Source organism: Siniperca chuatsi, linkage group LG7, assembly GCF_020085105.1.
Source record: "Siniperca chuatsi isolate FFG_IHB_CAS linkage group LG7, ASM2008510v1, whole genome shotgun sequence".
Taxonomy (NCBI): Eukaryota; Metazoa; Chordata; class Actinopteri; order Centrarchiformes; family Sinipercidae; genus Siniperca; species Siniperca chuatsi.
Window position 1 is genome coordinate 3,091,948 of NC_058048.1, and position 20,853 is coordinate 3,112,800.

General features: G+C 39.8%; 1 protein-coding gene across 7 annotated transcripts in view; it reads left to right on the forward strand.

Annotated features, from left to right (window-relative positions):
• Nucleotides 1-20,853, forward strand: part of bcas3 (BCAS3 microtubule associated cell migration factor) — a 380,835-nt gene that overhangs the window by 57,630 nt on the left and 302,352 nt on the right. For all 7 annotated transcript variants that reach the window (XM_044202927.1, XM_044202928.1, XM_044202933.1 and 4 more), the window contains exons 12-13: nt 507-677; nt 5,324-5,417. In XM_044202927.1, coding sequence (XP_044058862.1) covers nt 507-677; nt 5,324-5,417 — 265 coding nt within the window. The remainder of the gene's footprint in view (nt 1-506; nt 678-5,323; nt 5,418-20,853) is intronic.

Here is a 20,853-nt window from a genome sequence, read left to right on the forward strand (position 1 = left end):
AATGCCTGATTAGGCTCTCCGGGGCCCCTTTGGCGCTTACACACACAGACACACAGTCACACGCATTGGACTCCATTAGGCAAAGACAGTGTAGTAGGTGAGATAGACTCCACTTAAGTAGCACTATCCATTTCCCTCAATCGAGCCACAGAGGTGTGTTTGAGCCAGACACCCTGGCTGGGCCTTAAGCGGACACAGAGGAGCCTCACACACATACACACGCACACACGGGTGTCTCCTGTGGCTACAGTGCTACAAGTCATCAGCACTACAAGTTATCAGCAGGCATCAAGTGAACATGGTGCATACACACACGCACACAGACACGGTATTGCACATACACCCATGCACTTGGCAGCTCTTCTTCTCGTCTTCATTGCCCACAAAGGCTTCAAACTAAGTGAACTACAAAATACAATAAATCACATGTGCAGAATCTATTACTTGGGAATATATATAACACCAGGTGGATTTTTACACAAAATCCTTTTTCTTTGTTCTTCCAGACTTTAAAGACAGGCCTGACAATGGTGGGTAAAGTTGTCACCCAGTTGGCAGGCACCCTACCAGCAGCCACTCCGGACGAGGAGGGCACACCTCACAGTGCGAGCCGCCGTAGCCCCCACAACCCCGGTGTGGTCACCATCATTGACACACACAGTGTTGGCGAAGGACAGGTCAGTCAAGTGTTTCTACTTTTGTTTGGTATTGGTAATGATTTTATAATACTGTATTTGTACACATTCTATTTTAAAAATGGTCATTTACACCAGATTGTTCCCCCTTTTTGGACATTAGGAAGATTACAGCACCTCAGTATGGGGAGTCAGTGAAAAGTCGTGGAATTTTACATCAAGGCAACAGCAAGAACCCTGTCAGTCATGATACAACAATTCATATAATATCAGTGTTATACACAATACAGCAGCATACACACATTTAAATGACTTTTTACAGTAAATTTGTGCAAACTGCATTATGTTTTCATTTTTTCATAATTGGTTGTGGGTGTTATTGTGGGTGTAGGGACCAAATTAGGGCAAAAATAGTTTTCTGTTTTTTGTCCTTACTTCTTTGTTTGTCTGAAAAATGCAGACTTATGTGTGTTGTAGAGATATAAAATTATTTACTGCACACTGTGGAAAAGTACAACATAGCCGTGTGTGTGTATGTGTTTCGATTCGAATGTCAGAGCTTAGAGATGAAATACTTTTTATTGCGTTCACAACTTTTGAACAGCTTTTTGTTTTTAAATTTGAAATGCTTCCAAACATCTGCTTTTATTTGCTAGTAATGGCAACTGTTGACAAAGGCTTCATTTGAAAAGTCTAACAATTTTGTACTTTTTCATTTTTGCTTGGTCTGAAATGAATATGTCATGAGGATAAGGAAAGATGTAAAGCAGAATTTAAGGAGTTTGGGGAAAAAAGCAACCATTTAAATGAAAAATTTGTCTCTGTATTTAGAAAGCAAATATATGCAGTACCATTAAAGTATTAGACCAATGTAAATAAATGTCAACCCGATTCAGGCTAGTAAGTTGATAAGTTACAGCAGTCCAAATGAGGTGTTAATGAGGTCTGTTCATTGTCACAGAGAAAGTAGGTCATACTGTCGAGGGGGTTCGAGGGTCATACTTTCAGGTTTTAACATTGCCAAGTTTCAAAGTTGATCAAGAAATGGACGACAACATGTTCTTCTGCCAACTTAGCTGGAGGCAGTACTTGACATGGAAGATGTTGGGTGGTTCAGGCTATTTCAAGCACCAAACCCTTGCATCAAATGAGGGAATATCTTTCAGAAGAAAGCTGTTCATCCCTCTAGTAGAGTTTCACACACTTGACATGGAGCACTGAAGCTGTTCTGGAGGCTTGTTGTGGAGCAACACCTTACTAAGACACTTTTATGTTTGTTGTTCCTTTTGTCACCCATCTGTATATTAGGATGATTGTGAGTTAGTACTAGTGCTATTCATTCAGTGGATGGACCAATATTCATTAGTTTATATTTTCAGTTGTTCATCTTAGCACAAAGTTACAGTATCTCCCCTACAGTGATGCATAAGGCCTAGCCCAGCCCCATTCCCTTCATCCCGGCAAACCCTCAGACTAACACTGGTCTGAGATCAGTCAGTATTCCCCTATTGGATCCTGCATGGTGGTTAACCAGAAACTGTTAACAGGTGACCATCATTGTTTTAATGGAGTGTCAGCTTTACCGGCTAGACCTTTAAATACTTACATTTCCCCCCAACTCGGCCCTTTATATACATAGGAAAGTGAAGAATGTATACACACACACACACACACACACACACACACCAAAGATTAAATTGGCACCAATTTGCTCTTGGCTTTTTGCCTCTCTGATTTTGTCATGTATGACCCAGGTAAACATAACTTTGGCCACTGCGGCTTGGTGGGAAACAGGAAAATCCCCCCTGTGGCTTGCACACACTTAGGCCCATTCACCTCACTCTGCACAAGTCACTGAAAGGTGTGACTAAGGTTTGCTGCATATTTTAACAGCCAAGCTTTTAGCCACAGCCCTGTCTGTTTTAGCAGCCCTGGTAGGAGAGACGCTCTGTAAACAGTCAGCTGTTGGTCTGAACCTCACATGAAGCTCAAGGCTGAACGAGTGCACCATATGTCAAATAAGGTCTTAACATTCAGTTTAGCCATTTTTATGAGGGATTTGGGAGGTGAGTCAAAAGTAAGTTTCTAGCCATATACTATGTATTTTTTCTCACCAAAAGATTGCAAGTTGTAAGTACGGGTGGGTGAAATTCACGAAAAACATGTAATTGCAGAAACATTATAAATGGTAAATGGCTCATTTATACAGTATAGCGCTTTTATCTAAAGGTTTTTGCTGCTCATTCACGCACACACACACACTCACACAGCGAGCTACCACGCAGGGTGCTGGCCAACAATCAGGAGCAATTGGGGGTTCAGTGTCTTGCCCAAGGACACTTTGACATGACGACAGGAGGGAGGTGGGGATCCAATCAGGACGACCGGCTCTACCTCCTGAGCCACAGCCGGTTAACCAAATTACTTCCACACTACCAAAATCATTCCCTTTTTCCTCCATAGAGGAGCAGGCAGCAACATTACTTTCACTTTCATCCATGCTTGTTGTTGCTGTATGTAGACATGACAGAAATAACCAACATGTTGCAATAGGATTATAATATAACACAGTACACACAAAAAAAACTATTATCATGAACAATATCATATGACATACCCCTAGGTGCTAGTGACCCCATCATAATATTATTCTCATCCAGGTGGAAAAGGCCTGTATAAATGTTATATTAAATGAAAATACATACTAATGAAAACCTTTAGTTGTGTTAACACCTGACTAATTTTGGAGTCTAAATAAAATAATAATAAAACAATGTTAGAATTGAAAACGTCTGTGTTTGTTGTATGTTAGGCTAAAAAAAAAGTGGTTAAGTCTAATCCACAATACTATGGTGGGTAAACTTGATTTGGGTGTATTGTCCTTAACCAGTTACATATACCTGAATACAGAAAGTATACATACCAGTATTTAGTCTAACCCTAACCATGCCAGTGGCCTTCAACAGGATCTCCGCTTAACCTCTAAAGAAATGCTAAAAGCTTTTATCCCCTTAATTCTCCTCAGCCACTTCAGACCATGATTAATCACACTGCAGTAGCTGTCACATTTTTAATGAGGCGTGTTAGCATACATAGTACAGTTTATCAGTGATGTAGTCACCTCACACACACTCACTGCCTTCTCCTTCTCTCCTACACAGTGACTGTAGCTGCCCTGTAGCCAGTGTGTCTTATAAGCTGGACCTAAGCCTTCAGAAGCAGGCCTGCACTCTGTCAGCAGCTGACACACTGTAACCGTACACTGGTCATAAACACTGACTAGGCCAGGCAGGCAGGGAGGGGAAAGCTAGGAGTGGAGGATTAATGGACGGTGAATGGAGGTTTTGGAGGGTTGAGGGGGGTTTGGGTGTGATTTTTGGAAAAAGGGGAAAAGGCAGGAATATGACGGAGGTGAGTTCCTGTATCAGTGTGGCAGTCCAGGATATTCCCTTGTCTTCTAGGCCTTAAAATTCCTTATTTGGAACCTCAAAACACACAGGCACACACACTCTCCCCTGTGTAACGGGCTTGGTTCTCTGGAGGACAACCTTGTTTCAAAGAGCTCCAGCAGGATTCCCTCACAGAACAACATTGTCTGCCTGCACCATAATAAAAGTGATCTGCTTCATGTCACCAGCCTCTTTCTTTCTTTTCCCCCTTTTTTTTCTTTTCTTTTCCTGCTTATTTTCTTGCTTGTAGTCTGAGACGAAGCCCTTAGTTTTTAGGGGCTGTTTCTTGTTTGGACTAGTTCCGATTTAAAATGCTCAGCCAGCCTTCCTGACATCGTTAATGCAACACTGGGGCCTTTAACCCTGTGTACATGTTCTCTCTCTCTCTCTCTCTCTCACACACACACACACACACACACACACACACACACACACACACACACACACACACACACACACACACACACACACACACACTTGTGCACAAAGTGGCCTCATGTCTGGGCTTATTTCTAATCTCTCTTCGTGACTAAAGGGCTTTTCTGCCAGCTCCTGGTCTCGGCTCAGCCTTTGTTAGATTCATCCCGGTCTTGGCAACAGACTTCATACAGAGATTTAAGAGCAGCCTTTAGTTGTGCAAAGTGACTTATAATTTCATTTTCTTAGGCAAGTTTCAGAAGTAGCAAGCTGTTTGACGCCAGTTTCTGCCTGTTTACGGGAAAACCCACTATCATAGGGTATTGTCAAAGCCACATGTGAAAAGCCACATTATTGCCAAAGTAAATTTGTCCATATTCTTGTCTCTGTTGTTGGACCATATCTCGTCTACACTGGTCTCAGTACAGCTTCTTACTGAAGCATTAGCACTAATAAAATATAGCTCAGATTTTGAAGATTCATAAGTTCTTTGATGCAGCACAGAGAGAGATTTCTAATAAAATGCTTGTTTGTCTTTGTTTCTTGCCTATCAGGTAATATGTTAATTATTTTTTATCCACAAGAGGGCAATGGCACATTCTGAAACAAGTTTAACTTCTAGCCATTTCACTATGGGGTGATGTCAAAGAACACTGCTGAGTGTGGTGATGATATCAGACCAAACCAAAATGTGAAGAGAAATCCTTGAGCAGGGGAAAGTCCCGATCTGAGTTCAATGTTCTCATTGTTAGAAAATGAGTTTCTTTGTGTTTGTGTGTGTGTGTGTGTGGTGGCGGTGTGGTGTGTGTGTATATACTCCAGGTCTTGGTGAGTGAGGACTCGGACGGAGAGGGAGTGGTGGCTCACTTCCCAGCTCATGACAAACCCATATCCTGCATGCAATTCAACCCCAGTGGTAAGACACACTCGCATACACTCACTCACTTATGCACGCACACACATTTATTTTTGAGGAAGGAGCTAGAGTACTCTATGCAAGTTTGGAAGACATAGAAAGCAGGAGAGAGTTTGCTCTTCCATTCAAGTGTAACGTGGTGTGTGTTTGGCTCACATGTGGCCACCTCATCTTGTCTCTTAGGCAGGGCTGGACTAGCCAACTCACTCAAATGTATTCATAGTGTGTGTATTCATATTGTACACAATGCACATGTGTTTAGCCTGAGTTTCCCCAACACATGCCTTTACACCAACCTCAAAACTGAGGCATTGTGTCACATACAGTAAATGGGTGACATATGCACTTATGCACCCATTATACACTCACAGGTTGATGCTTGATATGTATACACATATATTTTATGGTAGTCCTAAATTTGAATTGCAAAGGTTTATTATTCATTTCAGTCTCTCTTTTAATGTAAAGTACCTGGTCCTGGTCCCCTCGGTTAAACGAGAGACTGAAACAAGCCTACAGTGTTAATCTACACCCAACCTGAATCAGTATAACAAAGTGATTAATTTGGTTTATATAAAAAACCTCTTATGAACGTTTGTGGTTGGATAATGTAACCTAATGAACAAGAGGGGTTATGAAAGGCTTTGACTAAGGATGATAAAAGCCTCTTTTTCATGCAGGGCCAGGTAGATTATCATTGGATAACTACTGATAATGCGAAAGGGCTTAAAATGCATTGACCAAACCTGTGAAAAACACTGTAAATGGGCTTTTTTTAAGTAAGACAATGCTTCCCCTCAGTTTAATGTTTCGATCTGTATTACTAGTAGCCTGACAGGTGTTTCATAAAGCAAGATTGCGGATTAAGCAAAACATACTTTGGTAAAGGCTTGTTTTCAGGAAAGTTTCTTTCATAAATAAGTTTTAAATAAGTCTGACCTAAGTTATAACGGAAACATATCCGTCTGGAAGAGTCTCAGTCAGGCTAGTTTGAGTCTTAGCTATACCTCAGGCTTAACAAGTGTTACAGTCAATATGCCGGTGGCATTCACCACAACACAATGCAAGAATGACAACATTTCAGCAGTTTTTCAAAACAAAACTATTGAAAATCATTTTGTCTTCAGGCTGAGCGTTCTGGTCAACAGTGCAATATTTTGACCATGACCAGTGAAGGTAGCAACATGTATTGTAGCACGTATGACAGCCAGAGAAAATTCTTGTCCCACGTTGACCAGTTTTACGTTGAGTGCCCTGTGTTACGTGTTATGACCAAGGCTGGGTATCTATGCAAGTTGATAGCTAGGAATTGGATGGCTTGTAGGTTTTCTTCTTTCACCCATTTCCACCGGAGTTTCTGTTCAACAGGGGTCTGTGCCATGTCGTTCAATAGACATGCTGCCACTCAAGTGACAACTGGGTCCTTGAGACAGCTGTTAAATATTCACTTTTTTAACTTTGTGCTGATGTACTCTGATTGCATGAATCGGCGTGCTGAAATTAGCTTCAATGTACAAATCTTACACTCTCTTCTCACCACATTTTTTTACTCTGGCATCTCCTTTCCCACTTTCTTAGCATTGCTGACCTCCACCCCCAAAAGAAAGGGACAGTAGATGCTTTGTAAGCGTGAACAGGCTACCTCGTCAGTCTGTGTGTGCGATGTGTCAGCTTGTGTATGATCCTGTTACTCCTGTGGTGTGTATGTGTAAGCATGCGTGTTCATGTATTTTATGCTGTGTGTGTTGTGTGTGCATGTGCAGTTAATAAAGGAGCTGATGAGAGATGGCTCTCACCCCATGACCTCCAAGCCCCAAGAATCCTTCACTTACCTAGACTTACGACTAAACTCAGCAGCTCTGTCTGAGCAGGAACAGGATGATATTGCAGACAAAGACAGACAAGACATGGTTGTCGAGACCCCACCTACTCCCACCCTAACCTCACCAAAGATTACATACAAAACACAACCCAAACATAAACCTGCTTAAAAGTACATAAACGAAAGAGACATGTTTTAATCTCTTATCAGCACTAGTCCTTTCAGTAGGAAGTAGACATGATATCTTTTACAAAGCAAGGCAAGGCAAGTTTATTTGTATAGCACATTTTAACAACAAGGCAATTCAAAACAAAACAATGTTTCTTTAAGAAAACTAATGGTGATATTGTCAGCTCATACTATTGAGATACTATTGCTTCACTCCACCTTGCAGGCTTTACTTCTGCATTCATTCATTGAGAGAGAATGCTCAACGGGAAAGTTCAGAATAATCACTTAAAATGGACATTGACCGAACGTCGTGGCTCACTTCCAGTTGCTTTGCAGCACGGTGCATCCCTGTTAGCGATATGATGTAATGCGGATCCAATCATCGACTCAGATAGATGGAGTTGCCAGCTCTGCAATGGTTTTCAAAAACATTTGATAATCATTTCTCCTCTCCATTCTGGCTGTTCCAAACCCAACTACAATCTAAGAGATGGAATAAATACACTAAGCTAATATTAGGCTGTGGCAGTCTTAGTGGGAATTTTCCAAAGTTATTAGAAATCCCCTCTATGTGTTACTATCCCTAGGCAAGGCAACAATGTATAGTGAAACGGCAGAGGCGGATGGCCGCCCACCATTGAGTCTGGTTCTGTCCAAGGATTCTGCCTCTTAAAGGAAGTTTTTCCTTGCCACTGTCGCCAAATGCTTGCTCATAGTGGGATTTGTTGGGTCTCTGTAAATAATATTATAAAGAGTACGGTCAAGACCTGCTCTATAGGAAAAGTGCAATGAGATAACTTCTGTTATGAATTGGGGCTATATGAATAAAATTGAATTGAATTGAAACACAAAATGGGTATCTTTTACTCAAAAGACTGTGACTGTGGAAGTTGTTAACCCCCTGAATTGTACCTGTCAAACACCAATTGGCAGAAAGACAAAGTTAGCAATTTTGCAGGTGCCTAGTTCAGTAAAAGTCACTATGCCAGCCAGGTTCTGGACGTGTCTTTGGTCTGCTTTATTACAACAAAAAGTGTGTGATTCATGGTGTCACCAGTGACACTTGTGTCTTTTAACCTTTTTATGCCTCTGCATCAGTGATAGTCGTGGCTGGAGGCATTATGTTTCGGGTTATCCGTCCGTCCCATTCTCGTGAACGCAAAATTTCACCCAGATGTTTAATGAAATACAACGATGAAGTGATAACATTTTTTACCCAAAAGGTCAAATGTCAACTTCACTATGACATCATAATGTCCTAGAAAACACTTTTTTGGCCGTTTTTCAACACCATATCTCACGGGGTAGTGCAATATAGATTTATTTATAGATTTTATTTTATATTTATTTTATACTTATTAATGTGTGTAGCCCTTAATATGCAGTGCATGTGTGTGTGACTTTTCTTTTTATATTATACAGTATGTACCGCTCAGGGGACGCACTAAATTTTGTTGTACAGCTGTGCAATGACAATAAAGACATTCTATTCTATTCTAACAGTAGGGGAGATTGTGACCATATTTCACAGTTGGTTGGACACTGAATAGGTGACATGTTTGACACAAAGGTCATTGTGACCTCAAAATAGGTTTTTAGCCATAATTTAAGAATGAATTTGACTATTCCAGATTTCACACACATGTTGACTGGGACAACACAATGAGAAAACAATAACAAGCATGGCACGGGCTTTCCTCCATCTCGTCTATTCTGCCTTTCACTTCATGCCTCATTCTGAATTTTGAGCATCATCGAAATCACGTGCCTGCAAACAACGTATTGGAGCTATGATCCTCTGATCATGATCTGAGTGAGTGAGTTTCACCTACAGCTCATATAGAGGCTTTGCATCTTAAAATCCCAGAAGAAAAGCACCACATTTTGTGTAGCTGTACTCTATAAGAATCCATCTTTACATAGTAATTAAGTAAATGTGTACCTGTTTAGCCAATACATCTATGATAATCCTTCATTAATCAGTTCAACAATGTATATTCACTGGAATCATACATATGTATCATCAATATAGTGATAACTTCCATTTAGCCAAAAAATACACTTTATACCTTTTATTCAATTCCTTCCAAGTATTCACTTCATATATTATGAGTCTGGACAGACATGGATGTAAACTGCAACTTGACTGGTTGGCAGTGGCATACAACCGCAGGGTCGTAATTCTAGTTTTTCTTTAACATCCAAGCTAGTTTCTACAAAAGTGCTTCCTCGACATGGCACAATGCAGTACACCTGGTAGTTAGTTTCAGTGTACTGGTAAATGCTGAGTCAGCCAGCCAACAGAATCCCCTGTGACCCTTTCCACAGGGCACCATCAACTTTCAAATTCCAAACACACTTTTAATCTTTCTGACTCATTTACTGTGAGCCAAATCTAAAGAGCTAATAAATGTTTAAATTACAACTGAAAACAGCAAGTGTAGCCAAAAAACACAAGATTTCCCCTTTTTTTTCATTGCAGCTAGGGCGTGTAATGAGATTAGGATGAATCTTCACACAAGTGTAGAAACTCCTCTTTTCCACTGTTGTGATTGCTGTACTCCTTTCATCATTGTTTATTCTTTTATTCATTTTCATTTCTGCTGCCTGCTGTGGAGTGTCCCATAATTAGAGGCCTCTTGATTTGATCAGAGCTCAAATCCTGATTGACGGGTTCGTTGGTCTGGCTCTAAGTGAACTCTTTCCAAAGAGTTAGGGGAAGTGGCTTTTACTGAACTACCTTCCTGGCCCTACTGAGGCTCCCTTCACAGTGGTCAAGCTCAACATGGCAGAAACAAGAAAGATAGACTTAGCAGGAAACAATGATATGCCTCAAACGGAGCCTGGAAAGCCCAGAAGTTTTGGCTGGGAAGAGTTATGTAAGAAACCCCAGTGGCTTGTGTGTGTTGGAGGCTCTACAGAGGACGGACCGGTGGCCGCCAGTTCTTGGTGTGGCAGTTGGCGCTTTGCGGCGCTTCGGTGGATCTGTGGATCTATTCCTAGTGGTGTAATTAGAGGGACGCAGATGAAGTGCAGTGGCAAAGCGCTCTCTTTAACAGCTGCAATGTGTGTGTGCTTGTTTTCTTTCACGTCTCGTCCTCTTCACTCGTCCTTAACGATCCTTGACTTGATTATTAGGTTTGATGCCAAGGTCAAAATACACTCATGTTTTGATGGCAGATATATTGTCCAACAACTTGTGCATTACTTTTGACTATGACTGGCACTAGATGGAGTGATTGATCCAGCAACCATGCAAGTAACCTCCCCCCCCCCCCTGCGCTTTATTCTCTCAAACCTCTTTCTCTACAGTTATACAGTCTGACAAGGATCAAGTGCTTAACGTGCAGTTTTGGAAGAAGTATTCAGACCCTTTGCTTAGTAAAAGTAGCAACACCACCATGTAAACATATTCATTACAAGTTTTAGCCCTGCATTTAAAACTTAATACTTAATTAGATTTACATAAATATTATCAGAAAAATGTACTTACGTATCAAAATGTTTATCATGGAGAACCGCTCATTTTAGGGTTTTGTTGAATTATATATGTAAAATTGTATCTTTGTTGCATTAATGTGTAAGCAGCATATTAATGTTGTATCTGGTTCGGGCGGAGCTAATTGTAACTACTTTGTGTACTGTTGAGTATAGTAGTTTAACCCAATACAATACATCATATTTTGTGATATGATAACAAGGGCTCAATGTCCACTGGGGATGGGGGGCACATTTCCCTCTTACTTTTCCAAATCCTGTCTTTGTCCCCACCAATTTTACAGCTACAGTTTGATTTACTCAAACAGTAAACAGTATACAGTGTCCTCTTACTACTATTTGTCAGTCAAGTTATTAGTCATTAATCAGCAACTTTTTTATGATCAATTAATTGTTTGTCATTTTTCAAGCACCAATACCATTGTTTTTGTTTGTCTTGAGTGAATTGAATATCTGACTGTTGGTCGGACAAAACTAGACATTTGATGACTTCACCTGGGGAATTTGTAATGGAATTTTTCACAATTTTCTTACATTTTATAGTCCAAATGATTAATGGATTAATTGAGAAATGAATCTTCAAATTAGTCAATAATGAATATAATCATTAGTTGCAGCCCTAAAATGTTGATAAACACCTCTTTGGCTCACCTTCAATTATTACTATACTGTAATCTCACAGCAATAAGCTTAATGAGCAGCACCATGGACTTTTGTAGACTGTTTTTCCCTGGGATTTGCCTCTTAGGCTACATACAGGTTGTCATACCCTCTAATGGGCAGAGGTTTTTGGGACCAAATACAGCCTGGAAGGTAGTCCTGAGAGGAAGCTCCTGCATGTTTTACAAGTAAAACAAAATTATTTCATCTACATTTTTATTTAGTGTTGACAATGTATAACATTCTACCAAAAAGATGTTCAAAAGATGTTCAAATTGAACATAAATTGAAGATAAGGCAGTGAAGCACTCTTTTTAGTAAAGATGCAATTACAATACATACTCAATACAATAGCAATACAAGTAGCTTAAAAAATACACTTAAGATCAGTACTTGGCTTGGACAGCTTTTCTTAAACACATAACATTGTGTACTTGGGTATTGTCAGGTATGGAATTCCACATCTCTGCAAGTAGTAAAACTGAATTAGTCCACTGTCTTTGCTGACTGTACTTGACCATGAATAACTCAAATAAATTGTATTTAAACTGGATGCAGGTATAGTATGCTTCCACCCTTGTGCTGTGAAGAATCTCTATCATTACGTTTTTCTGTCTCATAAAACACAGCAGGCTACCACAGAATCAGATCTTGAATTTTTGTGCAGCCGTCTAAATGTTCTGAATATGGAAGTTTTGAATACCCCATCAAAGCCAGGAGTAATGGCAGATGAATCAAGACTGAATCTCTCCCCACACGGAACTGTCCCATAAACCATATCCCTGGTTTAGTAACAGGCCAGTCTAATGAATAGCCTGGCCCGTTGAGCCTGACCATTGAGGCAGCTGTGCCGTGAAGGCTGCTCTCCATGGTGTAATAACTCTGTCTCTCCATCTTACTGATGTGTGAAAGAAACCAGGCCGTCGCCGAAAAACCCTGAACCCACACGCACATGTTGAACATGAGGGGAATTCCCACACGCAAGCAGCTTCACTCGGCCACACATTTATAGCCACACATTTAGCATGGATTGAGTTGTCTTCACACCAAGATAGTAATTAGCACTCACAGCCGGCTCTGATGTGATTTACATCAGCTACTCTGCAGGGCTCTCTGTCTTGCCCTTTTCAGTATTTTGACTGGGGATAAAATGGGTTGTTCCTTCGACTCTGAATTTTACTTCGACTATTGTAATGTTGGGGAATGTTCAGTGATTACAATGTCTAGGTTTGTAGGGCCTTTGTTTGCTAAAGAATTTGTCAAAGCCAGGGCTGGTACCTCAGCTATGTTTGCAATTTCCATGTAGAAGTTAGTAGTATTCTGCGTTGGCCAGGCTAGCAGAGACAGAAGGATTGTATTGGCCATTCATTGTGATATACTGTAGGTCCACCTGTGGACATCATGTTGTTTCCTACTGTATAATTGATTAATATCAAGGAATATCTTGAAGCCCCTTAAAGGACGAGTTCATCCAAAAATATCACCATGGACCAGTAGCCATCCAGAGGACTTTTGCTTCCGGGGCACAAGGGAAATATATGATTTTGCAATATTTGATTATAATTTTTGATCAATAATAATTATATAACTTTATAAGCTGCCCCACCCAATGTGTCGGGCAGTCTGCAGTAACGTTGTCAATTCCAAAATGGTCAGCCGCGTATAGTAGAGCGCTCTGAAGAAATTCAGAAATTACATTGATAACTCAGAAATAGAAGAGGAACAGCAGAGCAGTCCTGAATTCCATCATCAGGAGGCTTTAACAACAGTTCCACTCATTGGCTGCTGCTCATTCCAAATCTATCGCACGCCAAGAAAGGAATATTCTGCTGGTCTCGGGAACTACTATCTGAAGACCAAAATTTCTGATTTCATTGACCAGACCATGTTGTTTATCTCTCCAAGGTAAGTGAAATGCTTCACTAGTAGATAGAATATTATAACAAACTGCCGGTAGAAGCCAAGCATCATTATCAGGAGAAAGTGTAAATAATTGGTTTTATTTAGTCTGTCAGTCGGTAGCGTGATTTGCGATTTCTCTGTGCTTAGACATCTCTCCTCAGTTTAAATGTAAGTCTTTTTCTGTTTAGTATTACAATGTCTGCAAGCGAATCTAGGAGGGTTTCGATCCATCACCGAAAGTGTACGTCGGAACACGCGCCACCATGTTAGTAGCCTACCTAACCTTTTCTGTGCCTCAACTGCAGAGGGTACCAGGCCTTTATTTGAAGCAGGCTTATATTAGAAACAGACTTTTGTTTCTAATTCCCTCTGTTTGATAAGTAAATTTGCACCCTGTTTTCTGATCAGCTTCCGTTTGCCGTGTTAAACTTTTGTTACTTCATTATGCTGTTAATACAAACTCAATACTTCAGTATTGAGTTTCAAATTAAAAACCCTCTAGCATTTCAGTGGACAGAATCCCTTCATTTTTTAACAAGGCTTTTATTGTGAACCACTTGCATGACCCTGTTGTGGAAAATTCAGTGACTTGCATGGTTCCCATACAGTACTTCAAATGTAGCTATTACCATCTTGTGGCTTACTACAAAATACAGTTTGGCTGAGACATTATCACACCTGCAGTGACTGAAGTTGGACAGTAACACTTGAGTAATCCATTATTCACTCCACTAATTGAATTTATGAAATTAAAGCGATGGAAATGTACACTGTGCTTAGTTGGCATGCACATTATCTAATAGGCACCAGGAGTTCATCCAACCTTGTTTATTTGTTCGTATAAAAATTTGATCAACATCTTGTTTTATTTTACCTAAATTGGTTTACGTGTCTTGCTGGTACTTTTGCTGGTTTGCTTTTTTCTTCCTTCTTTACAGCTCAGAAGTGGATTACCATAACTTACTACAGGAATCTCTGAAACAATTACATCAAATAATACAACTTAAACTCATCAACATATTGAACGAATTACTCCTAACTTCATGTTCTACGTGATCTTCACCCCTTTCTTAACAACCCAACTACATAATCTTTATTCTCTGTCATTAACCTACATCATTTTTAATCATCCTACTATGTCTGTATATATTGTTACACACCAATTTTATCAATTTATTCTTCTAATACACATGCTTCAATAAAAACAGAAAAATACTTTCAACTTTAGATGCTGTATGTCATGCTCACACCTTGTATAAACTGTATAATATGCTGACTAATTAATAAATTAAACTAAAAACTATTTACTATTACTGAGTGTCATTTGCTTTTCTAATCAAAAATCTTAAGATATGAATGGAAAGTATTCTTCATTCAACTGCATCAACAAAAGTTTTTGACTCAAACGTAGCTTAACCATATCATTTGATATTCTACTTCGGTACACTTTAAGAAAAAATATTACTGGGACCACTACAGAAATAGCAGATGAACATTTCATATCCATGAATTCACATTATAGACACTACCACTGACTATCCATGTAACAATTTGGCCACAATTTAGCACATTAATTATACACGGTCCAGCCATATACTAGGTTTCGACCTAGTTTCAAAAACAATATAATTGTTTGAATCTGAACATGTGGTCAATAAACTTAAATGGACAAATGGATCCCCAGCCACAATTGGGATTCAGTATTGGGAATCGGATGGTATAATTGTGATCAAGCAGTGCCAGCAAGAAAGCCTTTCCTGTGCTAAATAGGGTTTATGGACATATTTTAGCCAAGTCATATTGTTGAAATGTTCCATTGGAGAAACTTGATTGACCCACCCAGTCCATTCATTTGTTGACTTTAAACAGTTCAACTAAATGTAAAACCAGCACTGACCAGAAGTGATGAATAGCCCTGTTGCCTTTGAGGATGTCTGTAATTGCAGTAACACCATTACAGCTAAATAAGATACATAATGGTACAAAATAATGCCCTGCTAGACTATCTAACTCTGGTTACAATATCATAAAGACCACCAAACTTATGAAATGTTAGAGATGTCAGCTGCTCATGAAAAAGTGCAATTCACAGCCAAACAAAGACTAGTACATCCTACTACTACTAGCACCCTAGTCCAATAAGAATGAGAAACACTGAATCTACCAATTTCCATGAAACAGCCACATTTTAAAGGTCATGAATATTGAAGGCAGGTTACTTACTGTAGTTCAGTGTAACCCAGCAGAGATGAGGCTTCAGGAAAACAATAATGTAAAATAAAGAATAGATTTAATCTGTAAAGAAGTGGTTACATGGCCAGAGCTAAGGAGAGTAATTGGATTGGCCAGTGACCATGACTCAGGGCCTCTAGAAAGCTTGACTGAGAAAGACTCACCCCAGCTCCCCCCATTGCCAGATGCTCACTAACACACTAGACACCTCAGCAGTGTGGAGTCATTCACAGCCCACACAATGTGGTAATACGCAGGCCATTTGTAACTTCTTTACGGTATGTGTGTAGGTGGGTGGCTTGGTGGTGAAGAGGTGAGTTGCTAAATTTCTTGCTCCCATGAGTTGAGCACTGGTTTGTTTGCACTGGCAGCAGTGACCAATGAAAGGAATTAGATGTGCGACCTGAACTGAAAATCTTGATTTACAATTTTATTTAATTCTAAATTTTCTTTATACAAACACATAATAGCATTTAATATATTAACATATTTAGACTCAAAGTGTAAAAGCTGCCAGTGGCCCACAAAGCTTGTAATGTTTATTACACGCCACAATAAAAAGGTGTTGGATAGAATAAATAACTTACTGACAATGTTGCTATTCCTAGAGCTGTGCCGGGAGGAAAAAAGGGTTTATCGCCCAAGCATCCTGGAACAGCGCTGGGTTGTGAGGCGATTGTAGCATAGTGTCAGGATTAGATGACGCGCACTCGCTCAAAAATACCTTTTGCCATACACAGTTATTACAAATGGAGCACAAACACACACACCCTGAAATTACTCTTTTTATTATTAGAATTTCCTCTATTCAGTCAAATAAAATTTGGAAAGTCTAACAAAAAAAACCTAATTATTTCATGCGATCTGTGTGTTCAGGAAGTCAAATCAACTCAGCCAGACAAGGACTCTAGTGCTCGTGCTCTATGGGTCCAAAAATGTGGAAGCCCGCAGAAGCCTGAAAAGCTTTTTCGGCATATGGCACCCACTGAGAACCTGTTCATAGGAATGAATGGGGTGCCATCCAGTTTTGTTAATACATCCATGTTATCCCCTTTGGAGCATGAATTTGCAAAGCAAATTTAATCATTTTCAAACTGCCCACTAGATCATAAGATATCTTGAGTGGAAAGTCAACATTTTGCTCCGAGGATGGTGCTAGAGTAAAGCTCCAAATGTCCAAAATGAAATGGATTCATCCTCTGGGCAGCATGTAAATTTCATGACAATCTTCCCCTTTTATTTTGACATTTCTTAAATAAAAGTGGAATTTTTGGCCTTACTAGAAGAAAAGTCAGGAAGTTATCAAAACATTGGGATTTGGGACATTTATCCTCCTATACACAAGAAATGTCATGGCAATCTGGCAAGTTCATGTCGGGATATTTTTCTATGGACTAAAATATTACATTAACAAATGAACAGACAAACTGACCAACATCCTTAGCTCCCACTGCTAGAAAGACAAATTAATGGAATAATAATGTAGGCTGTAGTGTTCTGTATCAGCACTTACAAGGCTGTCATGACCCTCCAGCTACTCAGTCTGCAAGCGTGTCCACGTTGCAGTTTACATTACTGTTTGTGACTCACGATTGTGAGCTTAGTTGCCTGATGGTCCATGGCATTTTTAGTTTGACAGAGAGAAATAAGATATTCTATTTGCCCATGTTATAATCAAGAAATATGATATTCAGAAATTTTAGACATTGTGCAAATTCTAAATTCTAATTAACTGAAATTGCTCATGCAGCCTTAAAAAGAATGGATGGTCTTCTCTTGTCACACACACAGCTCCCTTCCAGTTTCTTTCTTTTAAATCAGTAGACAATCAGAGCACTGTGAAATTTTACCTATGACTAGCAGCTGTGAATGGTCAAAGGGATTTCATTAGTTAACACAACTGAACAGAACTCTGAGAAGTTTAGAGGAGGCCGTGTAAATGCAAGAAGCTTACCTCTCCAGCCTCACTGTCTGCCTGTTTGCTCAGAAAGGGGATTAAGTGCTGATCACAGTCCCAAATTCTTTATCAGGAGATTCTGGACGGGAGCAATTTGTTTTGCGGCTTTTCAAACATGGCATTAAAAGAGGGCTGGTGTTAAAGTTCTCTCTAAGCTGCTGTGAGAACATGTTTGTCCCATGTTGGAAAAGCACATCAAGAAAACAAAGTAAAAGTAATAGGATTCACTGGGAATTGGGATTAGTGGCAGTAAATTGGGGTTGTGGCTTTGATGGACGAACTCTTGCAGGTGAAGTAGAAATAGAGGCTTCCTTAACATTTTCAGCTCCTCATGCAGCGTGTTCATCCTGTGTTGGACAGCCTTCTGGCATATGGCAAAATGAAAATCTCTCTTTTAAACAATTCCAGCAGGAAGTGTGCAAATATGTAAATGCTCCATAAAAACAGATTGAAGTAGTGTGTTTTCCACTTAAGGTGAAAGAACAAGCCTGGAGCTCTGCCTTGAGAACAGTCACGCTTTGTGAACTTGACCGCTACGGTGCCTGCCTCTTGTGTGTCGGCACGACTTTAAAGCCAGGCCAGTTTTGCCCTGTTAAAAGAGCCGGCGTTCCAGCAAAGTAATATCAAACTAATGGCAGCTTTTCAGCTAGGTTAGCCACACACACACACACACACCTTTTTCATATCTATTAATATCTAAGTGCTCACAGGTGGTCTGCCTGTGAAGCGCATAGAAAAACACAACCCTTGGTTTCAGCCCGCTGTACATCAAATGAAACATAAGCACCTTTTCCCCTCTTTTCCTCTGTTGTTTTCTTTGTTTTTCTTTGTAGCCTTCACCCTCCCTCCATGCCCCCATTCTTTTATGCCCTCCCTCCCTGCCTCTGCCCTTCTTTTCTTCAATGATTCCCCCAGAATTCTTTTTATAGTAGGATAAATGTGCCTTTTAAAATAGCTCACTATCTAGAAATAAGGGTTCATCTGATTTCTGCTTCGTAAGGGTTCATGCTTTTCTTAATTGAAGCTACCTATAGTTTAAACTTCTGTGCCAGAAGTTTAAGTTATGGGTAGCTTTAGGCCAGGCTGAAATTATCAGCTGATCCTAGCTGATCACAAATACATTGGTGTCGGCATATATGCCAGTAGAAAAGTTTGAGGTAATTTTGCAACATCAATGCTGGTTCATAGTTTGATTGTTCATAGTTTGTTCGTAGATTTGTTCAAGTTTGTTTTCAAACTGTAAAATGGCCAGCTCAGTCTTGTCAAAAAATGGATAGTTCTAGTTTATCACAACTTTGATCTTATTTTCATAGGCTTGGTCATTGTTTCTTTATACTCACTAAGTTAATTGCTGAGAAAAGGGAACACTGCAGTATTGCTAAAAAGGCAGGGCAAGAAACACAAGTAGTCAGACGATCATACAGGTTGTTAACAGACCTCCAGCTTAGCCAAACCTTTTTGGAAGAGAAAATGAAGGACCATGATAAAATTAAATCCAAACTGTCTGTTATAAAAATCCATCACAAGACTGACTTCCTGGTTCAACATTGGCCTAAAGTACTAACCATAGTTGTGCATACACTCAGTTTTTCTGTGCAATGAGGCTTTTTACCAACTTTTCGGTTGCACCCATTTTTGTTTTAACCTCCCAAAAAAGTTGTTTAGATAATCTGACTAAACTGTTGCTTTGTTGACAGCCTGTCTAGTTGTCTTACTGCTCCAAATTTGAGCCCTTCAGTGAGTACAATGTTATCATAACTGAATATTGACCAATATATTGTTACCAGATTTTTAAAACCATTTTACTCAAATATCTGTTGGTATCTATGTTGGTATCTGCCTTAAATAATAGATGTCGGTCAGGTTCATGCTAGTCTTGAAAAGTCTGACAAAACGCTGACACTAAGTAACACTAAAACTTAATTAGAAACCAGGAAGATAATAACACATTATTATAAATGTGTAATTAGTCAGACTGCACCCTCTCTGTTATATTAGGCGGTTGACTTTGGCCTGTTAGCATCTGACTAACCCTAATGCCTACCCTGCTGCCCAGTGGAAATAAAACTGCTCGTATATTAGTGTGGTGCTGTAGTGGTGAGAGGATTAGTTGGCCGTTCTTCTCCCTCCTTCAATTAGCACTGTAGCCAGTGGCTGCATTTGCACTGGTTAAGAAGAGAACACATACCTATTAATCTATTCCTTTACTTATGTAACCATCAGAATATTTTATGGTTTGGAAGCCCAACTCTTGGCACTCCACTAAGGAAAGTCCTCAAGATTTCTTGACTGAATTCAACAGGTTAGGCCTCAAATTTTTCAGTTTTAAACTGAAAAAAGATAACAATGGATGGCGGGAGGAATGTGAGTAGATAAATAATTGCGAATGGCTCCTAGGTGGTTGAAGTACCCATAGCAACACTAACACTTTGGTTAGCTGTGTATACAGAATGCAGAGTGAATCTGTATTGTATATGCCCAGCATATGTGTAAGTGCATACAAACACACAAAGTGTCCTTTCCTTCTCCCCAAATTGGCAGCCCTGAAGACAGAGCCTCGTCTTTCCACAGATACTCTTTCATTTGTGCGTTGGGCTCATTTGCTCTGAAGTTTATGCATCCTAGTAACAGTAAAGCTATCTGAGTCTCCTAAGTACTCCATCTTGTAAGCTTTATGCCTTCCACATGGTTATAATTTGAGATTTTCCAGATTTTCAAAGCTTTTTTTGAGCCTAGTGCTGTTAATTAAAAAGTGGACTAGTTTTGTTGTGGCATTTTGTATTGCCAAGTAGGGAAATCACCGCCCTCTTTGTTGCTCTCTCCATTTCTTTCTTTGCTTTTCCCTCTCTCTCTCCCTCTCTCTCCCACTCCCTCGTCCCATCTGCCTTTGTCAAGAATAAAGCTAGCCCAACCACTTTGTAAATTAAACATCCTCCCACTATTAATGGGATTGAGCAGATGTTTTCTGTTTGGATGGTCAGAGATGGGACAGTAAAGCCTGCAGCAAAACAAAACAAAAAGATTTTTTTTTAAAAAACAAACAAACAACAACAAAAAAAAAAAACCCCAGAAAGCAAAAGCAGATATTTATGGAAATGATTATATCACTTCCCTCATGTCCCATACAGACGCATGTCTTGCACACATGGCAAATTAGAGGTCATCCCTTGCACTTTAATGCATGTCTAAGTCTG